General features: G+C 56.8%; 1 protein-coding gene across 4 annotated transcripts in view; it reads left to right on the top strand.

Moving 5' to 3' along the window:
- The first annotated feature begins 512 nt into the window (after positions 1-512).
- The window catches only part of ZCCHC24 (zinc finger CCHC-type containing 24), a 74484-nt gene continuing 61369 nt past the window's right edge, over positions 513-13627 (top strand). For 2 of the 4 annotated variants that reach the window (XM_082408816.1, XM_082408817.1), the window contains exons 1-2: positions 533-967; positions 13085-13285. In XM_082408816.1, coding sequence (XP_082264942.1) covers positions 722-967; positions 13085-13285 — 447 coding nt within the window. In that variant the 5' untranslated portion in view covers positions 533-721. Of the gene's footprint in view, positions 968-5481; positions 5711-13084; positions 13286-13627 lie in introns of those variants that run through there. The other 2 variants (XM_082408818.1, XM_082408815.1) reach the window with 2 other exon arrangements.

The raw sequence follows: 13627 nt of genomic DNA, 5'->3' as shown, positions 1-13627 counted from the left end.
AAGACGACGAGACTGACAGACAGATGATGGACACAGGAGATGTTAGTCTGAGAGAAAGGAGAGAGTATGTGGAAGGTAGGAAAATAGGAAAAAAACCAGTGAAAATGAAATAATTGGAAAGAATTTGTAAAGAAAGAGAGACAGAAGAGAGCTGAGAGCAAAGCGAGACGGGATTGATCAGGCCCGGGCAGCACTGAACTCCTGTAGGGTGGGGGAGCTGTGTTGGCCGCACGGAGGGGGCGGGGCCTGCGAGGGGGCCGCCCATGGGCGGGCCCGCACCGTGCTACATATGTAGATGAGCTCTCTTTCCCCGCTCACCCCGCCCCCATCACTCTATATTCAATGAGACAGCCAATGGAGAGCGAGGACGGCTCCAGGAGGGGCGGGGCCTCGGGGAACCCCACCCCGGGAGCGGCCGCTGAAGGGGTCAGAATTGAGGCAGATAGCGGTTCGTGGGGCGGGGCGGGCGGCTCGGAGGGGGCGGGCCCAAAAGTTTCCTGCCCAACTTTCGCTGCCTCCTTCCTCCGCCCGCGCGCTCTGCGGCTGCAGTTGGGGGGAGGCGGCGGCGGCGGCGGCGGCTGTGGGCTGAGCGCGGGGTGCAGGCGATCGCCGTCGGGGCTCGGGCGGCGGCAGTGGGCGCAGGCTCCCCGGTGCCCGCCCCTCCGCTCCGGGGGGGCGCGAGCGGGCGGCCGGGGGGGGGGGCCGGCACCGCCGCCGCAAAATGAGCCTGCTGTCGGCCATCGACACGAGCGCCGCCTCGGTGTACCAGCCGGCCCAGCTGCTCAACTGGGTCTACCTGTCGCTGCAGGACACGCACCAGGCGAGCGCCTTCGATGCCTTCCGGCCCGAGCCGCCCGCTGGTGCCGCGCCCCCAGAGCTGGCCTTCGGCAAGGGCCGCCCAGAGCAGCTGGGCTCGCCCCTGCACTCCAGCTATCTCAACAGCTTCTTCCAGCTGCAGCGCGGAGAGGTGGGTGCCCCTGCGCGCCCCCGCCCTCAGTCGACCGTGCCGGGCCTTTTCGTATCTGCCCGGCTCTTCCTGGCCTGGCCCCGGCCCGGCTCCGTATTGCCCGGCCCTGCTTGGCTTGGCTTCGCTTAGCTCTGCCAAACTCGCCGCCCGAAGTCCCCGGGGCGCCGGGAGCGCGTCACCTCCCCGCTGAGCCCGGCCCGGAGCTGCTCAGGCGCGGGCGGGGCCCTCCTGCCCTCTCTTCCAGCCCGGGGCGCCCTGCTCCAAGGGGACTGGGGGGGCCCGGCTGGGAGGGTGGGTTCCGGATTCTCTCCAGACAGCCGGGGCGCGGCCTGTGCAGGGAGCCCCTTCCAAGTGTCCTTCCCACGCCCAAACCCATCCCCCTCTCGGCCACCGCTGGCTGGGACGGAGAGTGTAGATTCTGCTCCGAGTTCCTCTGGAGGGGCCTAAAATCTTTTCTCCTCCGACTTCGGCGGTTCCCGATCCGAAGGGCACACTGGAGAGCAGTGACTAGCCCGGAGAATTTTTCTGCTCTTCTCACACAGGGACCCCCAGATACATCCTCCAACCGCTCGCCCTCCCCCAGCCACATAGGAAGTGGTTTTTGAGGGCCTGACCCCACAGACTGCGCTGTCCCCCGCCCTCCCAGCCTGGAAGGAAATGAAAGGGAAATCCTCTTGAGCTCTTGGGAGGGGGGCTAGATAGGGGGAGAGGTTCCAGCTGCCCAGTGCCTTCTCCAGAAACCTGGGCCGGCTGCCGTTGCAAAGTCTGCCTGTTGGGTGGATTCAGTTACAGAATCCGAGGGGCAGTGCATCTTCCCCCAGCTAGATAAATACAGATTGCCGGGACCTCCCAGCCCCTTTGAGAGGTCTTCAGAGCCTTCCCGAATACCACCCTCTCTGGCTTCAGCTGGACTCCTCCCGGGCCCCACTCCCACTTACTCCTGCCTCATTTGGGAACTGCAGACACCCTTCTGTGGCCTTCAGTCACTCTCCTTCTGGCAGCTCTCTCTGCAAAAGTGCAGGGGGAAGGGGCAGGGCAGAGGACACACATGAGGGGAACTTTCCTTCTAGACCTGGGCACACGAATTAGTTTCAGGAGAGTCAGAATACTTGACAGTTTGTGGGAGAAGGCCTGTGTATACACCAGTGTGCTGGGGATGGAGGTGGGGAAGACAGAGGGTCACCCTTTCTGGCCCCATAATGTGTTCCCCTCTGCCATTATTGACTAGGGGAGACATGGACATGTAAATCGCTGGCCTGAGGCCTAGAGATGGGCCAATGGCAGGCAGCAGAGAGAAGGCTGGTTGACCTGTGTTGGGCTAGTCAAGCATAGCTGGGGGAGATGAGTCTGGAAAGCACTCTTTGGTGCCAGGCGAGAGCATTTGTATGCCAGAGCTCTTTGTAAACTGTAAAGCACTCTCTCCGCGTGAGGAATTGTTCTTGGCTGGGAATCGTTCTTTCTTGTAAGAGACTTTGCCGCCTCTTCAGGGAATGGCTTCTGTGACCAAGGGCTTTGGAGGACGGTGCCTGGGTCTTGTCAGTTGTTTGTTCTCTTACCAAACATTTGTTGAGCTCCATGTGGCCCCCTGGGGATTCCACCAGAGTCTCGTGGGGGCCCCAGATTAGAAGACAGACCCATGTGAAGGGTGGGTGGTTTCATGGGGGTCCTGTGGGAGCCCAAAGGCAGGAGGGTGACCATGACTCACAGGTCAAGTGAGAGTCCGTCCCCTAATCAGCCTCTACTGGCTTCCCTCTGCTCCCACCCTATGGTGGCCTTGTTCCACCATGTGGGTCTCTGCTAAGATGGCCTGGGAGTTTGGGGCCATCAGGAGTCCCCTGTGAGGGTAGGCTGTTGTGCCTCCTCTTGGAAATTTCTGGCATCCAGGATCCCACCCAAGTCTCAGTGAGACCTGCCTTCTGTCACTTCACTGCTGTTTACCTCGATGTCCTCATGAAGAGGCACATTCCTTTGCTGGGGCCACTGTAGAAGGAGCTGGTAAAGGTTATCTAGAGCAGTGGTGGAAAAAAGTCTCTCATGGTCTGACTTTGGAGGAACCCTCGTCTCTGTCTGGGCCTCAGTTTACCTATCTGTAAAATGTAGTCTCTGCTCTCCCCCAGGGGGATGTGTATGGGATTTGAGAGCTGTACAGGAGAGGATGTGCCTACAGACAGGCTGGGTTAGGGAGGTAAGAGGGGCTTCTTCTATGCTAATGGGCCAGTGGCTTCCTTGCAGGGGCTGGAGGACTGTGCCTGTTGACTTCCGGAAGACTCTCTTGGCTTCAGACTCACTCGCTCTCACCCCCCACCCGCTTTGCCTCCTAAACCCTCTTGAAGCCCCAGCTGTGCTCCTGGGGACAGGCCTTTCCTGTGTCCAGGGCTTAGCTGGTGACCTAATATGGCTCCAAAATAGCAACTGGTTGAGAAGACAAGAAAAAATACCCCCCACCTGAATGCCACCAAGGGGCTTGTTGGACAGGAAGCAAGTCGTGTGTGGGCTGGAGGGGACTCTACGAAGGGACCCAGGGGCCCAGGAGCGTCGCCATTCTGTGCAAAGCCTGGCAGGCCTGGTGGTAGTGCCTGCGGATGTGACTTGCATGCTGACCGCTGACCACGGCCTGTCTGCGCCGGTCCCTGTGCCAAGGGCCCACCCCCTCCCGCACCACCCCAGGCTGCTCCCACCACAATAGCAAAACACCATGAATGCAGCTGGGCTTTGGGCAGGGGGAGGTGTGAGGACATGGGGGCACAGAAGCCCATTGTGCCCCGGAACCTCAGCTCTGGAAGCTGAAGATAAGCCAAGGGTTCTGAGTGGAACACTGGCCCTGGGAGCAGAGAGGGAGATGGCAGAGTTCATGGGCAAAGTGCAGGAGCAGACACCAGGATGCGGCTTGGATGCTTGTGCGGACTCCTTGGCGTCTCAGTTTGTGGTAAGGCTGCCAGGCCAAAGCACACACAGGTACTCTGCGCAGTTTTTTAAAAGGCCTCTGGGTCTAGAAACCGGGCCCTGTGAACCCCTCTTTCAACCCCTGATCTGTGGCAACAACTATATGTCTTTGGAGGGAAACTTGTGAGGCCCTTGGCTGAGCCCTTCCTGTCTCTCTCCAAGTATCTGAGGAAGCCAGATCTTAGAGGGAGTGGGGGGTGGGTGGCATGGGGGGGGTCTTCCCTGCCAGGCTTTGTTTGGAATTTAAATTCACAGCAGTGTGGGGACTGTGGGACTCCACCTCCAGAAAAGTAGAGTTACCCCATGTTGAGCATTAGCTCTCAGGAACCTCAGAGGGATGCCGAGAGCCCCTCCCGGGTAGTCCCTGTACCCCCTCAAAGGAGATGTAGCTGTCCCACTCCAGGTCAGATGCTTAAGGCAACTGTTTTCTTTCCCTCTTCCTCCAGGGCCAGATGTGGCTTGAAGATGTGGCCCTACTGTCAAGTGATACTTTGTGGAGGTTGTGGGAAGGGCTTTGGGGTCAAATACATTTGGGAAACATAGCGTACTGTCCTTCCCTTGGAAACGCACCATGCTAACACAGTAAAGGCTCTGAGAAGTCCTGCAGTACAAAACCTGCTAAGCTTTCTTCTTCAACCCAACATTTTGCATACCTGTTTGACTGGATTACATTTTTGGCACAGAACACATGCCAGTGTTCTTCTGAACATCTCCAGGCTCAGAGAATGCTCTGTCAAAGCAGACCTCTTTCCTCAAACCGTAGGAGGCTCTTTCTGGAGCTGTTAACCCAGTTGCCCTCCTGGGTCCTAGTACTATCTTCTGTAGCACTGAGGACACCCTCCTCTTTGCAGCTCTGGTCTCATTGGAGATTTGAGAACAGCAGCAAAGGTCTCATGAGGCTTACCAGACAGGGCTTCAGGCTCCGGCACACACAGGGCTGTTAGAACCCAGAGAGGGGTGACCGCAGTGTCCTGCTTTAAAAGGTTCCCAGGTATTAGGGACTGTGCTCTCCCCAGGTGCGGCTGAGCTGAGAGGCTGCCTGGAAGTGTAGAACAAAGCCACATATCTGCTCGAGGGTGGGAGTTTGCCTCGCTGGGGCTGAGTGGGCTTCAGGAACTGAAATTTTTTCCCAGCAGCCTTTGTGGTCTGTGTGGGGTGGTGGGGGGCAGCCCCAGGGCCTGGGAGGAATGGCCATTCCAACCCAGCTGGGAGCTTGGGAGGATGCCCAGCTCCCTCTGGCCAGCCCTGGAAAGCTGAGCTCTGAGTCAGGCAAGGGGGACCATCGTTCGCGGGCCTGTTGGCTGAGGTGGTCTGACCCTCCCTCCATCAAATTAAATTGGCTGGGCGGGCCTAGACTCAGAGGGGAGACCACACCTCGTGGACCATCTGAGTCAGGTGGGAGGGAGGGAAGCAGGCAGCATTAGTAATAAGGAATTAGCAGCGGCAGAGAGCCAGGCTCTGTCAGCACCAAGAGAAGGGCCCTGTGGAGAAGACGGCCCTTGAGTAGCATCTCTTACTCTTGGTGGTGCTTTATTCTTGGCATCTTTTTCTTCGTGGCTCCCATTTTACAGAAGAGAAAACAGGCCTGGCAAGTCACCCAGCAAGACAGTGGCAGAGCTAGATCTAGCAGTCTTCTCCATCCCACCTACAGTCATCTCTGTGGCTCGTCCAGCTGGTGCGGTTGGCTTTCGCCTGGATCATTCACTGGACGCCAGTGCAGGGCAAGCAGTAACCAGGGTGTTCTGTCAAGCCTCAGTGTCTTGGATGTTTTGTCCCCGATCTCAAACCTTCTGAGGAGTGGTAGGCGTTGGTCATGGATTCTGGGTTTCCTGTCATGTCCTTGCTCCAGGATGGGGCTCTGTGGGATGTGAGTCCAAGGGTGGCCTGGCTTGGGAGAGGCAAAGGAGATGGACACTGAGCACTTCCTAGCACTCCTGTCTCATAGCATCCACTGCGTGCCACAAACCCATTGTGCAGATGAGGAAACTAAGGCTCTTCAAGAGGAGGAAGATAGAGTTAGGGACGTCTCAGGATGCTTGGTCTGTCATGTATGTGTGTGTGTGTGTGTATATGTGTATGTGTGTATGGTGGTGATGTATAATCTTTTTTTTTTTAATTTGTTTATTTTTGGCTGTGTCAGGTCTTAGTTGCGGCACGTGGGATCTTTTGTTGCAGTGTGCGGGCTCTTCGTTGTGGCCCTTGGGCTTCTCTCTAGTTGTGGCGCATGGGCTTCTCTCTAGTCGTGGTGCGTGGGCTCAGTAGTCGTGGCATGTGCCGGCTTAGTTGCCCCGTGGCATGTGGGATCTTAGTTCCCTGACCAGGGATCGAACCCACATCCCCTACATTGGAAGGCAGATTCTTAACCACCGGACCACCAGGGAAGTCCCAGGTGTTGTATAATCTTTATTCTGTCCTTCTCTGGCCATACTGGTCCACTTGAGGTTTCTGAAAACACCAAGCGCTCCCATTCCTCTAAGCTTTTGCACTTGCTGTTGCTTCTACTGCTTCTAATGCTATTGACTGTCCCTGTATAACTGACGGATTCCAACTTACTTCTTTATGGCACCAGTGGATGTCTCTTCTCTGAAGACTTTACCTCACTGTCATGGGGAGCACACCTCCCTCCAGCTTCCATGTCCCATGACAGATGAGTGGTACATCCTTCTGGTAAAGCATGTCTTAACAATCGGTATTTCTGTGAAACATGTACCATATGTGTCTGTCTCCATAGCTACATTTCAACACTCTGAGAATAGGAATCCTGTCTTTTTCCATTTCGTAATCACAGCATCCGATGCTTAGTCAGTGCCTGGGACAGACTAGGTGCTCAGTTAACATTCACTAGGTGAATGGGTGGATGGATGACTTGGACTCTCTCCTCCTCTTCCTTCCCCAGACGTGTGACTATTGTGAATGCTTTCCTCAGTCTCTTAACCTCTTGTTTTATCGCACAGAAGAAGTGTTTATGGATTGCTTGATAAATTTTAAAGAGCTGACTTGGGAGTCATGAAACCCTATCCCTAGAGATTGGGTCCCAGCAGAAGCTTAGGTGTGCTAACAGTTCTTGACCTTCTTTGGCTATGGACCTCTCTGAGAATCTGAAAGCAGCTCGAATTCCTCTCCTCAGCGCCATGCACATAGCACACAAGTACATGCACACGTAGAACTCACATTTGCATGTAATTTCAAGGGGATCATGTCAACAGTGGATCCCAAATCCAGGCCCCCTACTGTAGAAGCTGCAAGCCTCAGTGGTATCCCAGACTGGCTAAATCTTAGGGACCTCTAGTCCTCTAGTTCTTGGATCCATGCTTTCTGCTTTGATTTAGTGAGTATATTCTAGAAGCGAGAGGCAGCCTGGTCCCCAGTGCTTATGCTCTAGCTGGGCAGCAGGCACATGGTTGTGAAACGTGAACACCTACCAAGTGAGTGATGACCTGGGGGGGAGCAGGAGGGACTGAGTGGGGACGGGGAGCCTCCCCTGTGTCTGTTCTGCTCTGTCCTGCTGCCACTGTGCTCCTCCATCCCCTGGTCCTTTCTTTCCCCATTTCTCTCTCCCAACTCCCCCTACCAAGAAGAACACAGCCTGCTTATTTAAATTTGAATCTCTCATCAAGCTCTGGCTGTGTCCGGGGAATTGTGTTTTGCATGCCCCAGGTGAATGGGACTCTAGGAGGCAATGGTGCCCTTGGGGGTCCCGAGTGGGGGGATTGCCACCTCTCTCACGGTCGACCCTGCCACCTTCTTGGCCCACAGGTCAGCTTTGGACCTTGGAAACAGGAGCAGAGCTGGGGTCTGACTGTGGCTAGGGAAACCCTCGGTCCAGGTGTGGCTTCACTTTCCCATCGGCCAGCTCCAGACTTGACGATGGCTGTCTCCTTCTGTCCCTGCGCCCAGCCCACATCCGCCCCTGCTTGTGTGTATAGGATGTGTTTGTGTTTGACCCTGCGGGCCGGAGCCCCAGATAGACCCCAGCGGATAGAAGAAGTGCAGATCTCTTTGGAGAAGGGGTAGACTCATTTGTGAGATGAATGGTTTCTTGTCCCAAAGAGAGGAGTGTGGGTGTGTATGTGTGTGCATGTGTGTGCGCGCGTGTGCGTGTCTGTGTGTGTGTATGGGGGTGGCTTTTGGGGATAAGAAAGCAGTTGTTCAGCTGATGAAAGAGCCCCCACAGAGCTGAGGACTAGGACCAGAGAATTCCTCCTCCAGGGCTGTCTCAGGCCAAGGGGCAGCAGGACTCAGCATTTGCTTTGGACAGACCTCCTTGGACGCTGCCCACTGCCACTGCCATGACCTTCCCTGCTGTGCTGCTCCCGCCTCTGCCTGCTGACCCTCTTCTCTTCTTGCACCTATCGCTTCTCCCTCTGGGCTGCCCTCGGAAGCTTCTGCCCACCTGCCCTAACTCCTGCCTCCCCCCCTCCCACTGTGCCCTGTTTCTGTCCTGGGGAGGCAGCCAAGGGGGAGCACAGCTTGTCAGGTTGAGTCAGCCCTGGAAATCTCCACTTGTGTATCCCAAACCCCTCAACAGAACCACCAACCCCGGGGCCCAAGCCCCGCAAGCAGCCCAGAGAAGCTGGTGCCTCACCTTGCCAGGGCTGAGGGGCTTGGCCATGTGATGTCACAGGGCCTCTGTGCCAAGGAGGATGGTCCCCGCCAGGTGTTTTACGCTGGGTCCCCTTCCTGTAGGGGGAGCCAAGCCTTGGAGGCCATTCGGGGGCTGAAATATAACAGGCCAGCAGATCTGGGTGTGACTGTCCTCTTAGCCACGTGCTGGCTGTGTTTCCTTGGGCAAGTTACTCAGCCTCGCTGAGCCTCAGTTTCCAGTTCTATAAAATAGGACCAATAAGGCCCATCCAAACAGTGTTCTTGCCAGGGATGAGACTAAGAAAGGGAAAGGATCCAGTCAAGTATCTAACACAAGTAGGATGAGAATAAACTATAGTATCTTCCCATCTAACTTTCTCCAACAGCCAAGCCAGAACCTTGGAGGAGTTCCAGCAATGGACAGGAATCTGATGCTTTGTTCCCCACATGTGGCATAAGGATCCCACGCTTCCTACTAGCTGCTGGGGTCACTGACCCAGGGGGGAAGGAGGGGTGGTTTCTTCCCCCAGGCTGGTGATCTGGGCCCAGATAACCCAGAGCCACACACTAGTGGGGCTGCCCACAACCACTGCCCAGAGCAGCTAAATCTGAGGTGAGATCACCCTCCGACTTAGTCCGTGGGAGCTCAGAGACCCTGACCTAAATCCTTCAAGGTGTTGGGGCATCCATACCCTCATCTGTCAAGTGGAGCTCCCTTCCCGCCTGTGATTATTGCACACAGGACAGTCATGGGCGTAGGGAACAGTAGAAACAGTCTGGTCTCTGGGGCAATGGAGGGTTGCAGAATCTTTGCCTTCGGGGATGTCCAGCCTTGTGGAGAGATGAGGAGGTATCACCATGTAAAGAGATTAGAGAGAGACATGAGAGCCCCTTCAGGCAAGGGCAGGGGAGTCACAGGGTGGTCCCCACCCCAGCCTGCAGCACAGGGCTATGGCCAGGAGGTCGGGAGGCCCCTGGAGGGGGCTGGGGACTCTGTGGCCAGTGGGGCCTCAGTAGCACCTGAACCTGTGCTTTTCACACCGTCCCTTGGAGCCCAGGCCTGAGCAAGAAGAAGGGGTGGGTTCAAGGCCACACCACTAGAGTTAGAGCCATGGCCAAGAGCCCGGTCCTGGAGGGGTTTGGATCCAGAGTGGGCATCCCAGGGGTGGACAGCAAGTGCAGGCCTGGAGGGAAAAGAGCGGTTGCTGGTGGGACACTAAGGGGAGTAGCCTCGTTGTTGCAGAGTTAGGGGCTGACTGATGAAGGGGAGCCCTGCCCAGCCTTGCCCTCCAGCTACAGACGGCAGGACTTGGGAGAGGTGGTGCCCTCGTGGATGAAGTGCCCTCTGTGGACCAGGGTCTGGGGGCATCTTTCAGTACCTGGAGTCTGGACCTTGAAGAAGCAGGCTGGCAGGGATCATCAAGTTTGCCCTCCTTCCCTGGGCCATGTTACATTTTACACGTGGGAAACCCAAAAGGCCAGGGCCCCGGCTCCACAGACAGAGGGAGGGAGCTCTGTGTGTCCTGGCCTCTGCTCTGGCCAGTCCCCACAGGCCGTGGAAATGTCCGAGAGACCAACTTGCCTTTCACCTCGATGGCCCAAGCTCCTCGGGGCTTCGGAGAGGAAACAGCTTGCTGCCCCACCTGCCCATCCAGCCGGCCGGCAAGCAGGACTCCTGGCCCTTAGGCCTGGCTGTGTGCTCTGGTCTGTGCCCCCGGGCCTCGCTGGACCTCAGTTTCTCCATTGTAACTTGAGAGTGAGGTTGGGTCAGTTGACTGTTCCGCCTTTCGTCCTTTCGTGGTGTCGTCTTGAATGGTGGCCGGGGGAAGGGAGCTGGAGTGCCCATGACGGCCAGGCCAGAGCACACAGGTCGGCGATGAGGGGAGCTCTGGCTTCGCTTCTCTGACCCGCAGCTGCCTGTGTGACCCTCCTGAGGGGCAAAGCTGTGCCCCATCTGAGGCTATGGGGGGGATGTCAAGCTGCCGGGGAGAGGACAGCCTGCTCGGAGGCCTCTGGCTGCCCAGGGATACCCACGGGGCCACCCGTGGGCAGGGGTGTGTGGCCACAAGATGGGGGAGAGGTTTTTTCAGGGTGTAATTAGTGCTCTTCTGGCACCCACCAAACTTCCCCTTCCTCTTGACAAGTTGCTGCCAAAACAGCCCTGATTCCTGTGGACTTGCTTAAATCTTATCCAGAAAAAAAAAAAAGAAAAGAAAAGAGAAAAAAAATAAGAGGGTTGTTATTTGTGAAATTGCATTTCCCAGCCATGCGGGTGAGTCACACCATTTGGAGCTTCAAGTTTCTTGTTTGGATGAACTTTTCTCTGGGAGGCTGGGGCGATACTGCCCTCCCCCAGACCAGTTCTGGTGGGGAGAGGTCTAGAGACAAGCTAAGGAGAGACCTTGATAGTTGGAAAGTCCAGGTGCTCCCAAGGCCAGGTAGGGCTGGACAGGCTGTACCTGAGCTGCCCCAGGGGAGCTTTAAAATGCAGACTTGGGCTTCGGGGAGTTAGTGTTTAACAGGGACAGAGTTTCAGTTTGGAATAATGAAAAATTTCTGGAGATGGATTGTGGTGAGGCTTGTACGATAAAGGATGTGACTGTACTTAATGCCACTGAACTGCGCACTTAAAAATTGTTAAGAGGGTAGGTTTTATGTAATGTATATTTTACTGCAATGAAACAATGCAGTAGATTTTGGGCCCTCATTCCTAGGTGGCTGCTTTGGTAGGTCTGAGGTGGGGCCCAGAAAACTGTATTTGTTAAAAGTGTCCCAGGCCATTCAATACAAGGCTGGACACACTCATCTAATCTGTAAAATGGGGACAGTAACATAGGGCTGTGGTGAGCGTCAGCTATCTTAACACGTGTAACGTTTCCAGCACCAGGGACATTAGAGTGCTCAGTATATGTTACTATTATCATCTAATCCCACTTCCTTTGGGACCCTCCCCACATCCTTTAAGGTTGTCCAGTCTTGGCTCGCATGCCTCCAGGGATGGGGGACCCTCTGCCTTTCAGGATGGACCATCTGGGGCTATCTAAGAGCTGGAGAGTTGCCCTCAGACTTGATGCAGGTTTGTGTGGGATCTTCCACAGTAGCCCTGGGCAGTGGTAGAGCAGAGATGGTCATTAGGACCCTTTGAGTTCATTGCCCAGTCACTGCAAACTGACTGTGTGCTGGGCCTGGCTGCCCTGGATGTGGTGTCTCTGTCTTTCCTTCCAGATCCCAGGCTGTGGTCCAAACCTACATGGGAGAGAACAGAGGCCCAGAGAGGGAAAGGGCTGGCCCAGGGTCACATAGCAGGGTGTCCAGGGAGCCAAGAAGAGTGAGGGCTGTGTCCTCTAGGGAGGAATGCCAGACCCCCAGAGGCGTACATGTGTGAGGGGTGGGATCTGTCCTGGTTGGACGAGGGGTGTCTGATCCCCTGGGGCCAGCTCTCAGCTCACCTCCCTCCCTTCCCACACTGAGGGGACACAGAAAGCACTGTCCCTACCCCGGGCTCCTTCTGTCCCATCTTTGTAAGGGAGCCTGAGGCAACTTCCTCTCGGTGGCTCTCCTCCCCTGTGAGCCTGGGGACCCCCAAGAACGAGGCTGTGTTGTCTCTCCAACAAGGCTCCCCAAGGTCTGTAGTTCACTGCTGGGGTTCTTGGGCACCTTAGCTGGGGCCAGGTGTGCCCAAGCCCCGTGCCCAGGTATGTCATCAGCCTCCTGGGGAAGCTGCCTCTTTCCAGCCTTGGCCTGGCCCCAGGAGAGGGGCCCATGGCCATTCCCTGCCAGCCTCACCGCAGGCCCCACCTTTGCTGAATTCCAGTGTGCCCGGCCGCCCAGAGCCCGTGACTCCTATAAATAGACGCTGTATACACCAGGAGGGGGCCTGGGCCGTGTCTGCTTTGAAGCCAGGCAAGACATCTGGTTCCTGTCAAGTGGAGGTGGGAGAGGTGAGAGAGGTGGGCCACTTCCTCCCCGGGCTTCCAGAGAGCTGGCCTGGGCCGGGACGAGGGCTCCCCGGAACACAGTGTGCACAGGCCTCGGGCTGCAGGAGACCAGACGAAATGCTGGACTTCAGTCTCCTCTTCTGTATGATGGAAACAATGCTGTGAGCTGATATCTCAAGTCACCCCACTAGGACGTGGCAGAGCCCCGGCTCTAACAGGTTGCTTTCTGCCGTACGTCTTACCCCTGGCAGTGTGTAGAGAACTAATGATCATCGTCATTACCATCACCATATACTGAGTGCTTCCTCAGCGCCCGGCAGGAAATAAAGGGCTTTACATTCTTGGCCTCACGTTAGCCTCATAGAAACCCTTGGAGGTAGCTATCGTTATTCCCATTTACCGGATGGGGCCACTGAGGCCCCGAGTGGTTAACTGGCTTGTCCTTGGATGCACAGCTAGAGGTAGGACTTGAATGCAGCCTCCAGGGAGCTGGAGCCCGCAGGCGGCTGAAGGGTCACTATGAATTCATGTGTGTGTGTGTGCGTGCGTGCGCGTGTGCGTGTGTGTGTACGGGCCTGTGGAAGTTCCCAGGAGGCCAGAGCGGCGCAAGGGGCCAGGCCTCCAGAGCCCTCACAGCCTCTGTCCCCTGCAGGCACTGAGCAGCAGCGTGTACAAGAGCGCCTCGCCCTACGGCTCCCTCAACAACATCGCCGACGGCCTCAGCTCCCTCACCGAGCACTTCTCCGAGCTGACCCTCACCTCTGAGACCCGCAAGCCCAGCAAGCGGCCCCCGCCCAACTACCTGTGCCACCTGTGCTTCAACAAAGGACACTACATCAAGGACTGCCCCCAGGTAAGGCAGCCCGGCCCCGGTGGGGCTCAGGGCCCCTGCTGACCTGTGGCCCGGCCTCCGTGGGTAGAGCAGGTGGAGTAGTCCCCCCAGGGCCCCTTCGGCGAGCGCCTGGCCCCGTGGCTGCTGGTCGCCACCTTTTTGTCCCCTCTGGTTTTTCTGAGGCAGGCTGGCTGGTATGGACGGGACAGAGCCCCCAGCTTGGTGCTGCACTGGCCGGTCAGCATTCTGGGTGGGGGACCCCAGAATGAGGTTCTGGGCCTTGGAGTCCCCCCAGTCATCCTGCCGAGGTGGGTCCTGTTACCGTGGGCCAGGAGGGGGCCAGCAGCGTCTTCACAGCTCTCC

Source organism: Balaenoptera borealis, assembly GCF_965194805.1.
Source record: "Balaenoptera borealis genome assembly, chromosome: 10".
NCBI classification, from domain to species: Eukaryota; Metazoa; Chordata; class Mammalia; order Artiodactyla; family Balaenopteridae; genus Balaenoptera; species Balaenoptera borealis.
This window is presented reverse-complemented; position numbering and strand designations above follow the sequence as displayed.